Below are 22,569 nucleotides of genomic sequence, written 5' to 3'. Positions count from 1 at the left end.
TACAACTTCTTTTTTTATAGAAGGAAATCAGTAATCATTTGCAGCCCTGCTGTCTCGTCTTTTCTTCCGTCCATTTGTGAGCACAAGGTGGTTGGATACTAGGTGAAGGGTGGCTCTGCTTTGGGGTAAAGGCTAAAAGAGAGAAAAACAAACAAAAAAAAAAAAAAAATCTGGGATTTCCCGCAACATATCACTGTCGGATGAGAAAATTACTAGTCTCATCAGGGAGGCTGAAGTCTATGTGGTTGTTAAATTTCCACTTCAAAATACATTCAATAAGTGACATCCTTTACTTGTAAATGCATTTAAAAAAAATTAAATTACTAGACCTTCAAGTGCAGAGTTACGTTTCAGGTTCCTATACATTTAATGCTTAAAGGTTAATGCTTTGGGCCAAAGATTGGAAGAATATCAATGTAATTTTTTTATGCTCAATAACTTCCTTCTGCATGCTTTTGTGTCTCAAGCAGACATGCAAAGCGTAGTCCACCATCCATTCTGTTCTGAATAAAAGTGTATAAAATCACAGGTGTCTGTCTGAAATACAACTGCAAAAAGACATGCTGTTCAGGTCCCCCATAGTGTGTGAGTGAGAGAAAGAGTATTCCACTGACATATGGATGAGTGACCCAGTGTAAGTCACCGCAGTGAATAAGGTGTGTGGGCTGAAAACACTACAGTTCATTGGAAGCTGCTTTGGAGAAAAGTCTCTGATAAATAAAGGTAAATAATAAAGTATCGCTTGACTAACCCATTTACTGTAGAGCTATATTACAATGCCAGCTACTGTTCTGAATAATTTAACTGAACAAGGTACTTCCCTAAAATTACCCAGCTGTAGAAATGGATAACAGTTGCAGGTAGCCTAACACAAAGTCACCTTGAAAGTCATCAGCTAAATGAGTAAATATAAACATGTAGATACAATTAAAACATACATTGTCGCATTCAAGACAATCACAGATGGCCAAAATAGTGTGGACCTGTGGGGGGAGGGTTGATTAATGTTAAGTGGAAGAAGATTGTGAGACAATTCTGCAGAAGATTGCATCAGAAAGACGGTACAAAGCAAAGGGTAGCGACTCCTGTGAGTAACTGCCGTACATAGTTTCACCCTGGCATGGCTGCCAAACATTCTGGTAGCAACAGTGAATTTCTCCAATCCAGAAACAAGTCTTACATTTACCAAACACTTTTCTCCAAAGCAGCTTATAGCAACTTTTCCATTTATACAGCTGGCTAATTTTTACCAGAGCAATTCAGGGTAAGTACCTTGATCAAGGGCACTACAGCAGCAGAGGAGGTTTGAACCTCCAACCATCCAGTCTGAAGGAGCATCTAACCGCCAAGATCCCAGCTGCCTCTACAAGAGCATCAGTTGTGGATTGTGAGCAGAGTCACCTACTGGAGTCAAAGCAGAGCCCTTTGGGATAAACCTGTACCCTTAAAGGCTACACAAAGTGAACATAATTATTCACATAGTTAAAATGTGATTTTCAACAGTTAAAATATTAAATGGGGCTGACACACATACACATTAACGGGTTTGTTGAAGTCACTAAGTAGAAACCTCACTACCTCCTTACTGCAGTAAAACACGCTGTTCACAGCAGAGCCCCCTCCCCGCAGAATACATACAACCCCAGAGCAACAGGGGACAGCCCACCTCCCCAGGCCATTTAACAATGACAGGAAAAGCAACTCTCCAAAAGATCCGTTTTAATCATTCTTGACTGTTCAAGTATCAAAATAATGGTATTTAGTACAGTACATAATGTTTTTTAAAAATGTTTTAGTTATGAAAACAAAACTATCAGCACATTCAATTTTGGACACTACAGCAATGTAGTTGAAGTCACATATTTGTGCAAAGAACACGAATAATCCTTAGGCAATGTATTACACACACACACGCACACACGAGACTGAAACCACTTGTCCCGAGTGGGGTCGCGGCAAACTGGAGCCTAACCTGGGAGCACAGGGCACAAGGCTGGAGAGGGAGGGGACACACCCAGGATAGGATGCCAGTCCATCACAAGGTACCCCAAGCAAGACTCCAACCCCAGACCCACCAGAGAGCAGAACCCAGCCAAACCCGCTGTGCCACTGCGCTCCCCAATGTATTACCCCAGCAGCTCAAATTCACTTTGGATTAATTCAATTTCCCTACAAGCCTTTGTCTCCTTAGAAAAAAATCTAAATAAATACTTGAATACTTTAGGCCCTGCAGGGTACCTCTGCCAGCACTTTTCAAAGGGTCAAAGTTTTCCAATCGATTTATAAAGATATGACCATTTCTGCTGGGAGCAAGCTTTTTTTTAAAATCATGATTGAAAAATGGCACATTGATCACACAAAAACCTATAATTTCTCTTATAACAGGCCTTTCCTTAACTAAAAGAGAAGCATGAGCCTAGATATTATTTGTGTATGGACTAAAGCGTAAAGAAAATATAATAGAACAGCTTAATTTTTAAATGTGCAATAAACATTTATGTTTGAAGCCACCTGAGATCCTTTATGTAAGTACACACACACACACACACACACACACACACACACACACTTGATATGATAATCCAATTCAAAAGCTCCTTAAATCTGTCGTTAGACACAAACCGAAACCAAATCTAACATCACAAAAATACATCTGCATACATTCAAAGAAAAGAACACGAAGTATCATACTGAAGAATTACAAATAAAACAAAATATTCAGCCAAAGATGATCTGAGGGAAGTAAACCTGAATATTTGCTGATGTTTTAAAATGCAGTTAAAGGTCCTTGTGTTTATACACCCATGTAAAGGAATGAAAACATTTTAATGGTAAACAAAACACAACAGGTCAACATGAAAAATGTTATTCATCCAGATAGTCAAGTTGGGGGGGGGGGGGGGGGGGGGGGGGGGGTGGAGAAAGAAAACTGGATTTCCTGGTGTTACCAACACTGGATCCCACAGGAGAGGCTGCTGGAAGGCGCTCATTTGCACACAGAGACGTCCCCCCGACCAAACCACAGGGTGCTGCTCCACCTTTTCATTTTTTTCCAGCCTTTTTCCAAGCCACCGTGACCACATGGCAACATATATTTAGTTATTTCAAAATATGCCAAAAACAATGATCCATTCCAGAATATATTGTTACGTATCTACACTTCTGTAATATTTCAGTAGATCCGACAACAGTTCAAATATTTGCATATATTGTTTTCACACATGATCCTTTTCCATATGGCACTTCCTGCTGCAGAGAGAATGTTTTTAAGTGCAACAATGCACACACTGTGGTGAACCCTTGGGGTGGAGGTGGGGGTCTCTGCATGGGCGCTTTTACACAGTCACAGTCCTTTGGTATTAAAACATCCAAATATTATATCTGATACGAGGCACTATAAACAGACTCAGTGTAAACATAAAGCACCCCGAGGGGCACTATCAAATTCTGTATAAAAGCCTTAAAAAAAAAAAAATTTCCAAAAATACAAAACACCTTTCCGGGGCCCTTTACATGTCATAACGTTATTGATTGGAATTGGCAGCAATGATTAAAACAGTGTTTCCAACGTTCTTATAGAAAATTCAGTACCAAGTTACTAAAACCCAACAGACTGTTAAAGGACAATTTCACACACAAACTTATTTAGACAGGTTTTCTGGGTCTCTCCCTGTTTGGACCTACAGCAACAGGTAATGCAATATAACTGCCAATAGACTTTTTTTAAAAAATAAAAAACAAAAAAGGCATTAAAACACTCTTTTTGCATTCAACTGCCTCATTCAAATATATCTCTATATCTTTTCGTAAATGTTGTGCTAAACTGTTCCAGTAAGGTCCAAGAGTAAAGGGGGGGGTTATATTTGGCTTATACTAGTCTTACTGCTGATTTAAGTACCAAGACCACAAGGGATGGTGCAAGAAGGATGGGGTAGACTGATGACACCGCTCAGGTCATTGGGGGGGCGGAAATGAAAAACCTTACATTTAAAATGTAAAACCTTCAAGTTGAAAGCTGGTAAAACTGTCCCCGCAGAGTGCAAACTAGGAGAAGTCACCAGTAAACAGAGAGGTCTGATTCCACTGGTCCTCAAGGGATCTGGGAAGCATTAGTTCATATGGCACATGGCACCAGGATGGCCTTGGCTGGCTCAACGTGGCCCAAACCACAACAGGGCTCCTGATGCTGGCTTCAGTCCAGAGAGCATCGCACTATTACCATGGGCAAAGAAAAGAGGACAGAATGACTCCCAGCAACAGGAGAGGGACAGTGTGAGGCCCTCTGTGAGGAAATGGTCCCACAACACGGTGGATTTCGGGTACGCTTCCCTCGACCCCCAACAAACTGGAACTCATGGGGTTGGTGTGAGAGACAGGAACGAGTCCAGGTCTGGAACAGAGGCCTCTGGTTGTGCTCAATCACAGGGCTTTCGAAGAAGCCTTGGCCACAGGGTCTGAGGAAGACGTGGCCAGCAGTCGACTCCTTCCCTCGCGCCAGAAGAGGTGGGGATGCAGCCGGCTAGGTGGAGTCGGACTGATCCGAATCATCCAGCTCTAACATCCCCCCTCCGTCCTTTGCCGCCCCCCCTCTGCCCAGCCTCATGCTCATCTCGGCCAGCGGCACATACAGGTAGTCCTGACGGAGACGAGCCGATCTGGGTTTTCTCGAAGCCTGGATCACATTTGCCGCAGCACTGGTCAGAAGCAGCACGCTCAGCACAGCACTGATAATTATCCAGGTCCTCCTGTGTGGGGGAGGAAGGGAAGGTGGGGGGGTTATTTAACACCCCCAGCAACCGACGTCCTATGATCACTCTGCACACATCCCCCTCGAGAACAATGTGTCCCTCTGAAACCACGGCAACCGCGGCCCGGCTCACTTGCATGAGAAAGGTGTGGCGGCAGCCTGTTCGCCAATTAGAGCTGCCTCTCAAACGAGCGGGTTCAAGCGCCAGAGCTCCCTCACAAAAACACGACTCGCAGAGTTTGTTTGCTTTCTGCATTTGTGGTATCATGTTTATCAGAGCAGCAGACATCGCTCAGTGGTGCGATAAACAAGGCAACTGGCTATAGATCGGCTGCAGCGTGTGGTGGGGCAGAGGAAACTTACTCTGAGAAGTAAGGGGGGGCCTCCTGCCTCTTGTCCTGCCACAATTCAAAGAGCCAAGCAGCCAGGCAGTGTCCTGCTACAGGGGGAATTCACAGAGAGGAATAAAAAGAAGGAAAATATGGGGGGGGAGAGACACAAACATTCATTTAACTCACACTCTTCCCCAAAAGCAAACTTAGTTTACTTACACCGATTAACTCATCAGCAGAGTAATTTCTACTGTATCAGTTCAAGCAGCAGCTCTAAGCACTACTCCACCTGCTTCCAAAAAACAGAGATGCAACTCAAGAGTCAAATGTAAACGTTTCCGTGACCCAGACGCACAATGTCAGTTACACGTTTTGCGGTTTAAAGCCCGTAGAGAAGCGAACTCATCTCGTTTCCTGCCCAGCAGCCCCAACTCCACCCCAGGCCTGTCAGGGTCTATTTTGAACTGTCCATGTGTGACAAGCGCAGGAGCCCCTCCCAGCGGGGTCAGCCCGGCCAGGGAGATAAGGGGGCGATAAGGAAGCTGTTGGGAACAACTCCAGGTCATCTGGCCCTGGGGAGGAGAGGTAAGGAGGGTACAGACCTCACATCCCACTGAATTAGAGTAAACTAAGCGGAAAGATGAAAAATAAAAGTGGAAACTTTTGTTTGGAGTTTCGCTTCCTAGATGCTGCTTCGTTTGCTACGGCCAGCTGATTTTAAGCAGATTTGTCCCGACGCTGTGGGTACTGTGGTATCTTACTCCCTGACCCCTGATGCTCATTTCACCTCCATATGGACAGTAGGTGCTTTAGTGTTGGTGCACAGGGATGAGTAACCTGAAGGTTACTGGTTCAAGCCCCCAGTCCAGGAAAAAAAAAAAATACAAAGCTGTATAAATGGGTCAAACCCTGAAATTTGCTTTTGGGTAAAAGTCTTAGTTAAGCAAATAAAATAATTGTCATTATTATTATTAGAACTGTAGTGATTAGAGCTACTGCTTTAGGACCCAAAGGTCACAGGTTCAATCCCCACCTCCAGCTACAGTACCCTTGAGCAAAATTACCCTAAATTGTGCCAGTAAAATTACCCAGCTATATAAATGGGTAAATAATTAAAGTACTTTAACATTGTAAACCGCTTTGGAGAAAAGCATCAGTTAGATGTAAAAATGCAGAAGTAATGGTAATAACCAAATACCTACACGGTGGAATCAGACAAAGTGCTGTTTCTCAATAATCCTGTATCTGTGTTTAAGGCTGTTAATCTGTTAATTCACTTTCACTTACTTTCATTTGTTGCTTTGAAATAGATCTGCTAAATTAATAAATACAATAACGCTAACAATGACAATAATGAATAAACACTGAAGCACTGTCCCCAGTCATGGGCGTGCGGTCACCTGAGGGCAGGTAGCTGGGGAGTGCCTATCAAGCGGCAGCACCACATCTCGATCTGAGATGAACGCAGGGTGACTCACAATCAGGGTGAGTCACTCGGGATCTTCAACTTGCCCAGACTCATAGACGTGTCCGTCGGAAAGATGATCTCCAGGCATAAGTAAAACAATACAGCGAAAGCGAAACTGCAAACGAGACCCGGTGACTGTCACCATTCCAGTACCGCTGCATATCATATTTACACAGGACTCGTAATGCAGGCGTCCCCGAGTTCCATTTCCACGGCAGCGCTCAACGTGCTGAGAGACGCCACAAGGTCGAGTCCACGTGTGGTCAACGGTCACCTTACGAACACCTTTCGTACCTATTCACTTGCAGAGACATGCAGTCTTGGTACGATTGACCCTATAACCCATAAAATGATTCCAATTCCGTGACTGGATCCTCTTCTCTTTTTTGGAAATTAAGTCTTATTTTTTTTTTCAGAAATAAATAATTAACCAGCTTCAGGAAGACTATGATTTCACTGTAATTTAATATTATTATGTGCAGCCTAAACTGTAATGCAGGCCATTGGACCTCAAAGAGAGCACATATTTTAATACACATGTGTGGTACCAGATGCCTGTAGCTGCCAGGGACCACAGAAAGGTATGAGCCGTATGTGCCCTCAACGCGGCTCTAACCCTCTTCAACCTGCGCGGGGAGTGGCCGTCAGACCAGAAATACCTGCAGTTCGAATACCTGCAGGTGTGATTTACAGATTACACCAGTGCTGTGTGTGTGTTGTCACCTCACAATACAAAAGTCCCAGAGAAAAATATATTTCCTTGGGTAAGATTTGCCTGCACTGGAGTGAATGTGGCTTGTACTGGCCGGCTGAGCTGGGCGATGACAGTAAAGAGCACCCAGACAATAGGAGTGGGGGGGCCACCTTAATTCTACTCACTCCCAAGGTGAGTACAGCTGGTGTTTCTTAGGGACGGTGTCCTATAGCACGTTTATGGAATCAGTCAGTTACCAGCTGGTAGGAAAAACATACATTTGTGGAGACAAAGTGTATTTATTTTCAGTCATTTAATAGTAGTTTCAGTTGTAATGCAGCTCAACGAATTCAGAATTCCAGCGTGTTGACAGAAATGATAGAGGCCCAAAACAACACCACCCCATAAGGTTCAGGTACCCCCAAACCCTACCTCTGTGCAGCGTGCTGTTTCTCTCTCCCTGAAGGGTGATGTTGCAGCTCCCAGTCACTGGGTCACACGGACACAAGTTGGGACAGTGACACTCCCGCTCGCAGTTCAGCCCGTGGAACCCCAGGGGGCACTCTGACAGCAGCGAGGGTGTAGAGACAGAGGACAAACTTGAGCCGAGCGGATACAGACGGGACAAACATCAAGTCAAACTCCGTCCCTTTAATCCACAAGAACTGTCATGGGGTAGCCGGCAGCTTAGTGGTTTAAAGCTGCTGCCTTTGGACTCAAAGGTCACAGGTTCGAATCCTACCTCCACCTATAGTACAGCTGAGCGAGGTACCTACCCTGTATTGCTCCAGTAAAACTACCTGGCTGTATAAATGGGTAAATAATTGTAAGAATGAAATTTCCAGCATGGATTAGTATCTGGTTCCACGGTACGAGGAAGTGGCTATATGAGGCAACCTGTTCCACTTTTCACTGGCAAGTAGAAACTGGGCATTTGTCTGCACTTCCTGAGACTAAACACTCCGGGAGCATTATTCTTAAGCCAAGCTTTTCTTCAACTCAGGAAAAGACACTAATTATTACATTTCATAGCATGAAACATCCTGCAATACAAAATGGGTCAGAAATAGCAGAAAACTGAGCAGGAAATTAAAGACAAAGACATTTGTATGAAATGAGACAGACCTTGTTCACAGGAGTCGCCCCGGAAACCGGGTGGACAGAAGCATCGTCCACGGACCGGGTCACAGGTGGCGCCGTTGGCACAGGTGCATGTCACCTTGCAGCCGTCGCCATAGAAACCAAGAGGACACGCTGCAGCAAAGGAGCAACAGACCATGATGGAACAGACACATGTTAACACACAGCTGCAGTTATGGAAGAGGATGCTGGACTGCAGCGCAACAAGTAAAAATACAACGAAGAGCTCACAAAGCCACCAGCTCAGGGGACCATAATGGTGGGACCAGTACCTTGGCTGCAGTTCTCCCCGGTCCACCCAGCGTCACACACACACCCACCTGCAGGACACAAACAGGAAGTGGGGTGTGTGTGTGTGCGCGCGCGCGCGCATCGCAAACAATCCAAGAGCCTTAGATCAGAGGACACAGCAGGATCAGAGTCCAACAGGTGTCTCATCCAGTCCGGCAGTGATCCAAGTGAACGAAACTTGACTAAACTCCTTTTTAGACCTTAGTGGTGTAAGAGCAGGAGAAACCTTCTGGACTCAGCCCATAATACTGTCCCTATTTTAACTCTAGCAACTGGGAAACACACTCAAGAATTCACTTTTTTTGGCTACAGTATCAATATGTGATATGATCACCAGCGAAGGTAGTAAAATACTAACTGAAAGAGTTAATGACAACATAACAGTTCAACCTGAGCAGAACAGTAGTTCTCAATTTTGGTCCCATCAATGGTTTTGGTTAGAACTCACCTAGTAATTAGTATAAACTATTATTGTTATTATTATGAATCTATTACATGAGAATGTTCTTTTCTTCCACTTACAGTGATAAGTTATACTAATTTACAGACGTATACAGCAGCATCAGTGCTCGGTAAGTGCTTTGGTTAAGGGTACTAGAGCAGGAGGTGGGATTCCAACCTGGGTACTTTAAATGTAAGGTGATGCTCTAACAACTGCCACCTGCTGTCCCATGTAGTTCATTTATGAAGCCACATATTGTGATTTTTTTTTTTAACAGATATTTACATGCTTATAAGAGTAAAAGACAAACCGTTAAAGTGTTTGTGACAATGTACAATTTATATATTGTAATGAGACAATGTTTGTTTTCTCATGCAACAGCTCCTCTCTGTAAATAAGTACAATAAAAACAAACTATTAACCAGCCCTTTAAACTCAGCAGTAATTTATCCATGAACTAAATATCAAAGAAGCTTTTACTGCCATGCAAAAAAATGTGCCAATATTTACAGGGTTTCTTATTGCACTTTTCACTCACGCTGAGTGCAGAGACCGTGACTGCTGCACGCGGGGGGTGGGCAGACGGGGGTGTCGCAGGCTGGCCCGGTCCAGCCGTCCTGGCACACACAGTGCCCGCGCACACAAGTTCCCTGCCCGCTGCAGTTCTCCGGGTGGCACAGGGGCTCGTGGACACAAAGTACAGTGGACACGCGCCGGGGACACCTCCACATGACTTGTTTGCTGGGGGTAACCAGTGACACCCCTTCATTACCATATGGCTGCATCAGTCCAGCACTATCAAAACGGGTTTATTCAAGGTGAGCGGATACAAAATGCAGTTTCGGACTTACCAGTGGTCAGAGGGGTAACTGGCGAGCGAGCCGTTGGCCACAAACGTGGAGGAGCCTCCGCCGTCGAGGTTGATGGCGTTGACGAGACCCTGCTCCTTCAGGAAGTCCGCCAGCTGCCACAGGTTCATCCTGCCGGAGCGCAGACATGACAGTCCTCCTTTAGGGTGCGCTGGAGTGAAAGCGGCTGACTCGGGGCCGGTTCCAAAAAAAAATAAAATAATGATGACTGAAGATGGACAGAAAACTAAACTGAAGACTTGAGTGTTTTAAAGACACAAGCGGATGTACAGTGTTTACTGCACTGAGCAATAGGTCTTTTCATAGATCATGTCACCTCTAAAGTGAACACAGGACACTGCCGTGTTAAATCGCACGATACTTACCTGTTAAATAAAAGAACAGATCTTCAATATTCTAATTAAACTAACAAAGGTTTTTATTAATGGTATCCAAGATTAGTTAACTTTTCGATTTTAGCAGGAAAGTCGGTTGCCATGAATTTCAGCTCCCACAGGTGACTGCTTAGGACGGACTATTTATAAATAATCGCAAAACCAACCCTGGACAGACTGCAGACCGACTACTTAAAGGCAGAGAAAGACGCTGGAAGAGTTGCTGATATGGTTAAACCGAGGTTCTGGTGCCTCGCAGCGGTTCAGCAGCGCTGAGGAATGGATGTTTGCAGCAGCAGTAGCCACAGCCTCACCCTCGCCTCTCCGTCTGCCCGTCGGTGTGGAACAGAACGAGCCGTCCCTCTCGGTCGTGTCCCACCGCCGTCCTGGCGGACACCACATTCACAAACTTGCCGAAGGTCCCTACGGAAACATCCAGGCCACACGTCACGGAAGGCGAGGGGCTTCCTGCAGCCTGCTGGACTCCGTGGGTGGCGGACTGGCGTGAGCGATCACTTCCCCCAACTTACCAGTTTTCTGTGTCTCATTGCACTCCGCCTCCATGCTCTCCTTGACATACACCTTGCCATTTCTCAAGAGCCACACCACCCCGCTGACCAGCTGGACAAAAGGGTTCACCTCGTCTAGGACATCATCCTCTGACAGGTAGCTGGACATTGAGACAGTCAGTTGATTAAACTAAAAGGGGCTGTGAGAGACACAGGCAGCCGCCGATCCTGGACAGACACTCAGAGCAGATATCACACAACTAGAACATGCTGACTCCTCACCCTACGGTCACAACTGGGACCACAAGTCCGTTTGTAACTCAGTTTGTTCATATCTTTAATTTACCACTAAGCCACAAAAAAGCTAAATAATATAGAGGTCCCTCAAATTATTACTGGTTAGGTTCTGTCAAACACTTGGATATACAATTTAAAAATACCGTTTCATTATCTTCAAACACTAAGTTACTAAATTAAGTGAAAACTCATTTAAAATGAACTGAAGATGAAAACATGTCGTCTCCACAATTTCCTACTCAATACTGATTGTTGACTGATTTAGACTATAAACATATCCAGTGTTCCTCATCTTTTCATTGATCAGAACGCTAAAGAACACCAGAAACGAGAGGTAAACACCGAAGGAGAGCTGAACTGAGGTGGTCCCATTTACATTCTCTCAAGATGCTCTTTATTACCAAAAATCGGCTGGGTGCAGAATTGCAGAAAATTTAGAAAGGTGGCAAAATCAAGTACGTACTTAAGTAAAATTAAGAACAATTAAATGAAAAAAAAAAAAAGAGAATTTCAACATTTAAAACTTGACTGCTGGTGTAATACAGGTCAAGAAAAGCACAGAACTTCTACATCTGCTTTATCACTCACAGGTTAATGGGAAAACTCAAAAACATGGCTTACCTGACAGTACCTATTTTTACACTTTTACAAACGCACTACCTCTGGTACCAAATTCATAGCAGAGGCCCTCGTGGCCTGCTTGAAATCCTTTCATATAGACCATGGGGGAGAACAAGCGTCTTTGGTTGCAATGACTACCTCCTCCCATTTGGGGCCGATTGGTACACAAACCTGCCCTGAATCTAACCCTACAAGACTGCTTGATTCCCCAAAATCCTTCTAAGTATCTTTCAAATACACAAGCACCTCGTGAAGGAACACTCGGAAAGAGCAAAATATGAACGTAATACAGATTAAGTACTTTTTCAAGTGTGTTTTCTAACACAGCCATGTGCAAGCCCTCACACAGCCTTTCCTTACCCAAAAACTAAAGATCCATCCTTTCTGATGCCAAACTGAGCATTCTGGATCCCTCTACTGCTCTGGACCAGCTTCCCATCGCTCACCACATTGCCAAGGCAATATCCCGTGTCCATGTTGAAGAAGCCGCCGTTCTGAGCGTACAGGCACTTCCTGAGCCTCGCAGTCCGTGCCACCGTCTCCACGCGGGCCTCTCTACAGCCCCCGGGCCCACCGGGCTCCAGGACCGAGAGGGTCCGCAGCGGGTCCCGAACGAAGGTGAAGTGGCCGTACACCCACCTGCTGCCCCCGCCGTCAGCAAGAATGGCGGAAACAAACTGTCTAGACTCAGCCATTGGCGTGCTAGTGCTCGTGTTGCTGCGCCACGTCTCATAAGTGAGGTTGCCATGGGCGACAGGCTGACAGTCCCTCACGTGGCGATGGGAGTGGGAAGGGCCGTGTCTCTCCCCAGGGCTGTACGGCAGCAGGACGTCATCGTTTAAAGAACCCCTGCAGAGAAAAAAAATTGTTCCGAGTACAATTTGTTCTTCAACCAATGCTTACAAATTTGTAACAAAACCACTGGAAAATTGATTACATAACAATGTAAGTTTGAACAACATCATTATAAAGCATATTAAAAAAAGGCAAAAAAGTCGAAAAAATACCATTAATAAGAACCAATGTTAATTTACTCTGAGAATTTCCAAACCACTGCGACGCAGCACTCAACAACATTGAAAGAGAGAGAAATAACAATATATTTATATATAAATTCATGACTGGAATCAGAGCTGCTGCCTTCTGCCGCCCCCTGCAGGCGGTTGCCGTCTACTACACACGCGTGAGAAAACGCACACACGTTCACAAATGTTTCACTCCCCCATGCCCATTTTTAAATAAATAAAATAAAAAATAAAAAAAATAAAAAATCGACAGTTGTCTGGATTACACTGACCGACCGGCCACTCGTTAATGCAATTTTGAATTTGCACAAAAAAGGTACAAACAAAGTTTACATACTATACTTCTCCAAATGTTCACACACTCCATTACCTAATTTGAAAACTTGCAACGAGGAAGAAATTATTATTTGGCTTGCAGCATCAGTGCCGTGGCTTCTGCTTCATCACTTTGTGCGCGTTTTGTACGTGTTTGTTCTCATGGATCAAAGTCCAGTTCTCTCTCTCTCTCCGTCTTCGGTTTCAGTTAATCAGTAAGAAAAAAAACGAACCGGTCACTCAGTTTCACACTGTCACTCACTGTGTCGTCTCCTGCTGCAGTTCAGTATTATTTTCTTTCTGCTTGCTGTGGTTGTAAAATTATTAACTAGTAAATGCTTTAAAAACGAATATTCCGATACGTGAGCGAACAGCTGTGTGTGTATATAACTAAGACTTAGTAAGAGGAAGTTCACACAAACTCAGAGCTCCGACTAAAACAAATCCTACCATGTAGCGCTGTCGTTCGAGGACACGAGGGCTTCAACACGCAGAAGTACCACAGCACACAGACACCGAACTGAGAAGGCGGCCATAAATTAAGTTTTAATCCCCGACATCATCCAGCTGATGACTACACGAACATAACAGTCCTGCTGTGACTTTTGAACAGTTGACAGAGACGTATTTCCTTCCGCTTCCGCTTCCTCTTCATCTTCGCTTATAGAGAACTCTGATTGGCTGCAAAAACTACTGTCGACACCTAGTGGACTGGCGGAAAAGTACAGCCCGAGTTTATACATCTACAAACGCACACACACACACACACACACACACACACACACACACACACATTTTCAGAACCGCTTGTCCCATACGAGGTCGCGGTGAACCGGAGCCTACCCGGTGACACAGGGCGTAAGGCCGGAGGGGGAGGGGACATACCCAGGATGGGACGCCAGTCCATCGCAAGGCACCCCAAGCGGGACTCGAACCCCAGACCCACCGAAAAGCAGGACTGTGGTCCAACCCACTGCACCACTGCACCCCCACATCTACAAACATTATATAGTATATACAGTATACATAGTATATACTACATACAGATAGATACGTTATATGTATACATACATTAACACATCACAATGGTACAAAAGGCAACAGCAAAGAGGATAAGAGTATAAAGATACTATACGATACAGTATGAAGATACTATAAAGAGTGTAATAGTTTTAATTGCTTTTTTATTAGTGGAGTGTTGGGTAGTAGTAATGGACTATTTGATTTTATTTTAGAGCACTATAAAGTCAGATTTCTTATTTTTACTGTTACTTGAAAACATTAAATTTTCATTTACAGATATGAAATTTGGCTAATAGTAAAATTAGATTGATGACATAAAATTGTTTGCTGTCCTCCCTGCAGCAGTTAAAGAAACCAAACAGCACATTTTCCCACAATCGTGACAATGGCGTGCGATGATGAATATCGGAATTGATGAAATTTGGCGCTTTCTGCACTGCCTCGTTAAGCTAACTTTAACAGGAAAATTGAACCGTGTCCCTCGGCCCACGGAGGACCTAAAGGCCACAGATCGAGGCCAGCGATGGGACAGCGACGAGCAACCCGATAAGAAACCTCATCAACTCCATCACAAGAGGCACAAAGACCTGAATCGCATCTCACAAAATTGGGCAAATAACCCAAATTCAATCACGTTAAACATGATTGCTTATGGATCTTGCGGTGCCAGTAGCGTCTTAGTTCCCGACCTCAGCGTCCATACGGTAGCTACCCAAGCAGAGTTCTCCAGCAACCCGCAGGGGATCAAAGGTCAAGTTCTTGCCCTCCCTGCAGAAGATCCAGGTTCGATTCCAGGGCCCGGCGAGGTCACCGGAGCCTGTAAAGCAAAGCTGTAGAGAAGACACGCATACAAGGGTTTTAGCAGGTCAGGAATCGAACCTGGACCTCAAAATTCTACCACTGAACCAGTGAGGCCTCCTAGATCATGCTACTTGGGTAAGATATCAGTCTGGGGTTTCTTTTTTTCTTATTTTTTAATGCTATACCACATCCTAGAGGATGTCCCTTTGTTTGGCGGGCCATTTGTTACACAACACCGCGGCATGGGGGACCATTTTACGTGTAACACCGCGGGTCAGAGTTCAAAGTTGAAGGGACACAGCCGGTGTTGATATGGCTCCGGCTATAAAGGGGGCTTATCGAGTTCTACCGCTACGAATTTCGCTCTTTTCGTGTTACAGACATGCGGTCCCGAATGGCGCCGGGCTCGCGCACAGACCCACGGCGGTCACGAGCCTGCGGGCGGCGGCGAGTTCCCGCGAGGAGACCCCCCACGACGAGAAGTACTGTTTGGATCTCGTGAGGTGCGCGTGCGGAGGCTCCATTCAATTGTCATATTATTTCTTCTTCATTTAAGGTCACAGAGTGGTGCGCGTTCGAGAGTCGCCTGGCGAATCGTGTGTGATTTGCCCCCCATCGATTTTTTTTGTCCGCTATGGAGGACATGTGACGTCATCGTCTGTTCATATGTCTTCCTTTTTTTCATGGTTTACGGTGCTTTTTCTCCAAAACAAAAGAAAAGCGACTTAGTGTGAATCTACAGTCATTTACCATTTATACAGCTGGGTAGTTTTACTGGAGTAATTTAGGGTAACTACCTGGCTTGATCAAGGAAGGTTATTAGAGCAGCAGCAGGTGGGATTCGAACCTGTAACCTTTGGCTACAGCAGCAGCTCTCTGTGTTCCCTAATTAATGTATCGTAGGGCGATATAAGAAATACATTTTCATAAATGAGGGATTTGATCTGGTTTCTTCTCATTTTGCATCAAAGTAACAAAGTTTAAGGAAAACACAATAAATGCTACACGCAGTTCAGTTGTTTGAGATTGCGTGTGCCTGAGTGAGTGGGTGCCACAGCGGTGTTTGGAAAATAAACTGATTCTTGTTTTGTAAACAGCTCATCTGTATTATTATTATTATTATTATTATTATTATTATTAGTTTAATAAATCCAATGCTGAGCACATACTTCTAAAACTCACGCAGCTGCACGTGATCGCCTTGGGCAACAAACTAAATGGATGTAGCGCTGGAGGTTGTAAACTTTGGACTTGGTTAAAGTTTACAAGCACATGGCAGCACTGCTGTGGTCCTACTTCTAACCCCCCTACTCTATAAAGCTCCCGATGGCAACCTCATTTGCATCTCCTGAGTTATGAACGATATAACGTCCCTTTAAGAGAACGCAGTAAATTTTGTGGACCGCTGTAAAATCGGTGGAAAGGGTGCGAGTGGCGTGGCCTGGCCTGGCCTGACCTGACCTGACCTGACCTGACCGTGTCACATCCTCCGGCAGGTCGCGGGACTACGAGGGTTTCCTGTGCTCCCTGCTGCTCCCTGCGGCGGCACGGCGCTCCTCCCTGGCGCTCAGGGCCTTCAACGTGGAGCTCGCCCAGGCGCGTGGTCCGGTCGGCCTTCCTTGGCGTTTCCGCATCTTTTCCTTGGCGTGTTTTCCACAGTCACGTTGTTTAACTTTCCCTCCCTGCGCTGTACGCCCTCCAGGTGAAGGACTCCGTCTCCCAGAAGACCGCAGGCTTGATGCGGATGCAGTTCTGGAAGAACGCCGTTGAGGACATCTTCAGGGACGGGCCACCGGCGCAGCCCGTCGCCACTGAGCTCTGGAGGGTGAGCGAGCGGTCCCTCTCGCTTCCTGTCATCGCAGGTTTGGAAGAGAACTGAGGGTCGTCTTTTCTGACAGGCGGTGAAGAAGCACGGCTTGACCAAACGGTGGCTGATGAGGATCATCGCTGAAAGGGTAGGCTGGGCCTTGGCATGCTCTCGTCTTCCAATGATGTGCTTACACCTCCAGTGAAGCCATGTTCTGAAAATGGACAGTTTATTAATATTTAATTCTTCATTCAGACGTTCTTATGTGGTGACCCTCTAGGTATCCATCTGTTATCAATACCCAGTTGTCCAGGGTAGAGTCATGGTGGTCCAGAGTCTGTCCTGGAAACACAGGGTGTGATGCAGGGTACACTTGTATTTGACACTAGTCCATCACAGGGCAATTGCTCTTTTTCTCACACACAGAGATGAATTTAAAGTCATCAGTTCATCTGAAATGTGTCTTTGGACTGTGGGAGGAAACCAGAGCACCTGGAGGAAATCCATGCAAACTGGAGAACGTGTGAACTCCACGCAGACTGAGCAGGATTCGAACCCACAGTCCACGTACTGGAGGCTTCCAGCCGTTGCAGTAGATGCGTGTAGTGACAAGGGGTAGTTATTAGAGGATAAATATTCATACCTTTCAGATATTGTTTTGGGTGCGAGACCCTATCCGTTATTGGAATATGGAACTTCAGGATCCAGTTGAAGGGAAATGTGAAGAGCGAGTTTGGTGGTTGTTCTGAAGCTGCAGTAGAGACTGTCGCTCGGTGTGGTAACTCACGGTCCACTTGGGTCCACAGGAGAAGGACATGGAGGACAAGGCGTACCGCAGCCTGCAGGAGCTGGAGTCCTATTCGGAGAACACCCAGTCCTCCCTGTTGTACCTGCTGCTGGAGTGTCTGGGTGAGCCTCCCTGGGACACGCCCCCTAGAACGTGCTCGGTTCCGTCGGCGTGTCGCCCCTTCGGGTTTACCGGTTTGGGTCGCCAGCGACTCGGAGACGCTCCTCTTCCGCCACAGGTGTCCCGTTTCCTCCGTTTTCTATCGGCATCTGAAGGACTGTTGTGTGCTCGAGTTTCGGCAAAGAGCTTCGTCTTACTGATCGCTTGCATAACAAGTTATTAAGAGAGAGAAGATTTAAAAAATATTATCATAGGAACAAGCAGACGAAGTACGATTCAAAGCGCTTGGTGTCCTTCCTGTGTAGCAGTCTGAGAGCAGGGAGAGTCAAGGGGCTCCGGATGGTGTCTGTAGCTCGTGGCAGCGCAGCAGTCTGTGGCACCTCCGACCCTTCTCCTCCTCCACGTAACTAAGATCAGTGCTCGTCCGCTGCGACCATCTGGAAAAGTTTACGGTCGTCATTTAAAAAAAGAAAAAAATTGTCACCTGGTTTGTTTTTCTTTCCCCACTTACTTCATCGGTGTTGTGGAAATGGCACCGCTTTCAGCTCCCTGCACACGGCTCATGTTTCTGTGCGTTGGCAGCAGCTGTCAGTCACACACCCTCCTCATGCATCCGATGGGTGGGGGGGCTGCGCTGCGTTGTGCAGCAGTGTTTGCCATGTGCTTGGGTAATGTGAGACTCACCCCCGGGGCGCCTGTGTTCACAGTTCTCTGGTGTTTTTGGGAGCTGGACGCAGGGAAACGGTGCGAGTTTCTCCTCGAACCCACTGCGTCTTGGCATGGGGGCCGTGTAATGACGCGCAGAAGATTTTTTCCGGGTAACTCGAGATGTCGGGCTGAATCAGTCGTGCTGTTTCCTGCTGCCGTGCTACAGGGCGCCCGGGGGATTCTGTTGCAGCGCAGCACTCGAACCCTTGATTGAGCTAATTAAGTCCCTAATTGACCTCTTTTAACTGTCTCCCTCTGTTTGAGGGACGTCAGAGTGCCGGGAAACCCGAGTGCTTCGCCGTCGGGCTTTGGGCCACCTTTCGAAGTCCCCCCCCTCACGCTGGATCCGGCGTCGCGGCAACCAGCAGCTTGTCCGTCTGTGGGGGGTGCTAACAAACTTCTCGATATTCCAGGGGTGCGAGACATCCAGGCAGACCATGCCGCGAGCCACGTAGGGAAGGCGCAGGGCATCGTCACGTGTCTGAGGGCCACTCCGTACCACAGCCGTCGCCGCAAGGTTTACCTGCCCATGGACATCTGCATGCTGGTGAGCCTCGCCAGTACACTGCCTTGGGGGTGGGGGGAGGGGCTTAGTGTTCCTCTCCGCCCTGGTCCATCGACCGCGACGCCAGGACGTGCACACCCGGCAGGCGTCCGCTGTCCACGTGTGAAAACGCTAGTGGGGGACACAAAACAGTCGTCACCGGTTGTCTCCCTGTGCTTTTCAATGCACCGCTGTCCCTCCTCGATTTGTCAGGAAAACACGAGGGATACTTTGGGGAAAATATGAGCAAATAAAAGCTCAGCTCAGTTAGTGGTGGTGGTGATTGAATTCCGTGAACCTGTTGTCTGGTGATGAGGGCTTCCTTTCACGGGCCACAGGGGGCGCTCTTGTCACACGCACACCTCTCTCCTGCTTCTGCGTAAATAAACAGGCAGCATCACTGACCCTTGAGCTGTGAGTGCGATGGAATCCAGACTCCACTGAGTCCTCCCAGCAGCAACATCAAGCAGAGAAGATGCTGGAAAAACATACGTGATGCTCTTTCTTGTTTAAACCTGATCGTCAATGACTCCTTTTAGATCAACTGATCAGTTTTACACTGGTTAGACCTCACCTTAATGTGAGTGGGACCGGAAGCCTGTCTGTAATTCGCTTAGTTCATAAGTCACTTGGTCACAATCAGTAACTGATCGATGCAGATTTTTCCTAATAAGGTTCAGTAAATATCTCAGGTGTCGCTATAATAAATACTCCGTAAGGTTTTTCATTTTAATGTTTCTGTAAACTTCAAGCTACAGAGAAATGAAAACTAATGTAAAGTAAATGAAAACGTTGTCTCGTCAGTCTCCTGTTCAAAGCCGACCGTTGACCGATTAATCCTGGAAAGACTATATTGATCACCGACTTCCGGAGACACCACACGTGAGCTGTAACTGTGGTCCTGCACTCCTGCTCTTTTTACCTTCTTTTTACCACCGTCTCTTGGTTTAGCAGGTGAACACAGGTCAGGTGTCAATTTTAGAATGTAGATCAGTGAATAAAATGTTTTTAAAACAAAGAAATAAATGTAAAAAATGTGTATTTGTGCAAATTTGTAGCTCGAGGAACCGCTGTGTTTTATTGCAGGACGTGGACCTTATTGAACAGCAGGACTCCTCCTCAACCTGCTGCTCTCGAGTCTACTTACTTAACCACCTTTCCACCTGGGCTTTCAGTCTGTAGTCTGCTCTTTGCGTTCCTCTAACAGGTCCAGTTTTGTGTCTGATTTTGTCTTTATGAAGTAAATGAGCATTAGGTTGTGCTGCAATGATAAACATGCCATCGACGCCAAGGACTGAAATGGAAAAAACGCATTTATTGCCAACAACAAAAAAAAACAGGGTGTCATGGAGGGGAACCACCTGCTTTCTGACAAATAAAATGTCTTGTTCGGCATGTCTCTCTTGAGGACGTTTCAGTCCCTCTCTGACTGAAGAGCATCATTTTGTTGACGAGCAGCGCTTTGGGAGAGACGCCGCTCCAGTCGCCTGCGTTTGTCTGCACGGACGTTGAGCTTGTTCTCTAGATCTGCACTTTTATCTCCTCCTCCAGCACGGCGCTTCGCAGGAGGACTTCATACGGGGGAGTGGAGAGCAGCGCGTCAGGGACGTGGTGTACGACGTGGCGAGCCAGGCCCACGTCCACCTGCAGCACGTACGTGCCGCAGGCAAACCGGAACACGTGGCCGTTAAACATTGAGGTTTCCATGGCGACGGCGGTATAATGTCTTGGACGTTTCTCCCTCTTGTGCTGTCTTGCGCTCCTCTCCGCTTTCCATCCCCCTTCAGGCCAGATCGTTCGGCAAGAATGTTCCGGCGACCGCCACCCCAGCCTTCCTCTACACAGTAAGTCGCCAGGGGCATGATGGGATATTGCATAGGGATATGCTCATTTGCAGAACACTCCTCAGTGGTCCTATCCTAGGGGGATGGGAGTAGGGGTTGTGTCCTTGAGTTCTGTGGTGGGCTGTGGGGGTGAGGTGAGTGAATATACAAACCATTTGCTGGATTATAGAGCTGAAAGACTTTCTGCAATAACAAAGAAATGGATTTAGACTTTTCTTGCACTTAAATTGCTTTTAGAGCAGCATCAGCCTTTCAGAGAGGAAGCTGAAGATGGGGGCAGGAACATGCGATGGAGGTGGAAAAAACAAAGGACTATTGTTTCCATTTGGTTCAGTCACGGTGTCCTTAATGCACACGCAGCGCCAAAGGCCACCCTCTCATCTGTGTCCACACCCTGGTAGCAACGCCCCCCCCCCCCATGTTTTCACACTCACTCCCCATAAATGCGGCACTGATGGGTGCTTACCGCAGTTTACCGTGTCCTCAACTCCATGTCCTCATGTGGATTTGCTGAAATGCATTCCTGGCACTTGAGCCCCTTTTCTGCAGCGCTGTTCTTCTCTTCCAGGTGGCACTTGAGGACTACCTGCAGCGCGTGAGGAAGGTGCACTTTGACGCGTTCCACCCAAGCCTGCAGAAGAGGAACCCTCTGCTTCCGGTTCACCTCTACCTCAGGTCATGGAGGACTACGTTCTGATGTCTTGCGGCTCCTTCCGCACACGTGCTTCCTCCTGCGAAGGTGTTGACCCTACTCTAGCAAAGTGTTTACTGTGTTTGTAATGAATCCTCTAATTTATTGCCTACCTATTACCTTTACCTGACTGCAGCTTACAGGGTGAGGGTTATGCGCTGAGAGACTTACCCTGTTTTTGCCTATTTATACAGCAGTTTCAGGAAAAGTACTTTGAGCAAAGCTACTGCAAAAGGATGAGGGATTCAAACCTACGACCCTGCAGTTGTCGCTGCTCCACCCATAACTCCATAAAAACCAAAAAACGTGGTATTCCTTTGATTGTAATTTTTACTGTTTGGGTTTTACACCAGCAGTGAGGTGTACAAAATATGAAATAGTGAAGATGCTGTAATGCGAACCTCAAATCATCTGTACAAGCATCTTTTTTTTTTTTTTTTTTTTCTTTCTTTCCCTCCTGTTGTTACGGGGGGGGGGGGGGATGCAACTGTGTGCTCCCTTTTGGTGTTGAAGGCCTCATCTCGAAAGATTGGCGCAGGGACTTGAATGTCGCCAAAGAGCCTCTGAGCTGAGATGCCGCTTTTTAAAAAAGGTTTTGTGAAGTTTCACACTGGGGTTCCTTAAGAACGGAGTCCGAGTCACGCTGGAAGAGATCGTGAGTCATCATTGAGCGCCGACTCCACTCGTGGCCGCAAGATTACCCTGATTGCAGTACTCCTTTCCGAGCGGACAGCCTGTTGCATCCAGAGGACGTCTCCATGATGGCGCCCAGGACCTTTTCGCTGGAATTAAAAAAAAGTAAATCGATCAAACCGCTTATCTTCTCACAGCTCCACAAATGAGTGCAACACTATCTGCCACAATTATGTTTTTGATATTTCAATCTAACCTGTACAGGTAACCTAGAAAAGTTCCTTCCATCCCTCAAAACTGCTGAATCCCTCCCACAGCCAAGAAGGGTCTCCAACTATCTCTTTCAGAGCCACTTCTTTCCTGATCTCCTCCCAGCTCTATAAATGAGTCCAACACCATCTGCTATGAGGATCTATTTGCTCTTTGAATGTCACTTCTGTAGGAGCCACTGGAGAGACGTGAACCAGCAACATGGCGGTGTCTCGCA

At 46.4% G+C, this 22,569-nt stretch overlaps 2 protein-coding genes across 6 annotated transcripts; one reads left to right on the top strand and one right to left on the bottom strand.

Moving 5' to 3' along the window:
* Positions 1-3,731: 3,731 nt before the first annotated feature.
* nagpa (N-acetylglucosamine-1-phosphodiester alpha-N-acetylglucosaminidase) lies at positions 3,732-13,782 on the bottom strand. Of its 3 annotated transcripts, none has more exons than XM_018763074.2 (11): positions 13,575-13,782; positions 12,145-12,633; positions 10,888-11,027; positions 10,672-10,780; positions 9,966-10,094; positions 9,653-9,855; positions 8,654-8,701; positions 8,367-8,495; positions 7,674-7,805; positions 5,111-5,183; positions 3,732-4,745 (listed from the first exon to the last, which is right to left on the bottom strand). In XM_018763074.2, the coding sequence occupies exons 1-11, from the start codon at positions 13,658-13,660 to the stop codon at positions 4,520-4,522; spliced, it is 1,764 nt and encodes a 587-aa protein (XP_018618590.1). In that variant the 5' UTR covers positions 13,661-13,782; the 3' UTR covers positions 3,732-4,519. The 3 variants fall into 3 exon arrangements, with proteins under 3 accessions (XP_018618590.1, XP_018618589.1, XP_018618591.1); XM_018763073.2 differs by having other exon boundaries at positions 5,111-5,186; positions 13,575-13,781; XM_018763075.2 differs by lacking the exon at positions 13,575-13,782 and having other exon boundaries at positions 5,111-5,186; positions 12,231-12,301.
* A 1,209-nt stretch (positions 13,783-14,991) lies between these two features.
* On the top strand, positions 14,992-21,849 carry ndufaf6 (NADH:ubiquinone oxidoreductase complex assembly factor 6). Of its 3 annotated transcripts, none has more exons than XM_018762876.2 (10): positions 14,992-15,083; positions 15,329-15,451; positions 16,445-16,544; positions 16,651-16,773; positions 16,847-16,903; positions 17,562-17,664; positions 18,784-18,917; positions 20,466-20,567; positions 20,702-20,758; positions 21,327-21,849. In XM_018762876.2, exons 1-10 carry the CDS (start codon positions 15,073-15,075, stop codon positions 21,453-21,455), a joined length of 939 nt encoding a protein of 312 aa, XP_018618392.2. In that variant the 5' UTR covers positions 14,992-15,072; the 3' UTR covers positions 21,456-21,849. The 3 variants fall into 3 exon arrangements, with proteins under 3 accessions (XP_018618392.2, XP_018618390.2, XP_018618389.2); XM_018762874.2 differs by lacking the exon at positions 14,992-15,083 and having other exon boundaries at positions 15,220-15,451; positions 21,327-21,497; positions 21,644-21,849; XM_018762873.2 differs by lacking the exon at positions 14,992-15,083 and having other exon boundaries at positions 15,220-15,451.
* The last annotated feature ends 720 nt before the right edge of the window (positions 21,850-22,569 follow it).

This window comes from Scleropages formosus, chromosome 18, assembly GCF_900964775.1.
Source record: "Scleropages formosus chromosome 18, fSclFor1.1, whole genome shotgun sequence".
Taxonomy (NCBI): Eukaryota; Metazoa; Chordata; class Actinopteri; order Osteoglossiformes; family Osteoglossidae; genus Scleropages; species Scleropages formosus.
Note: the sequence above shows the minus strand (reverse complement) of the source record. Positions and strands in the feature narration are given on the sequence as shown.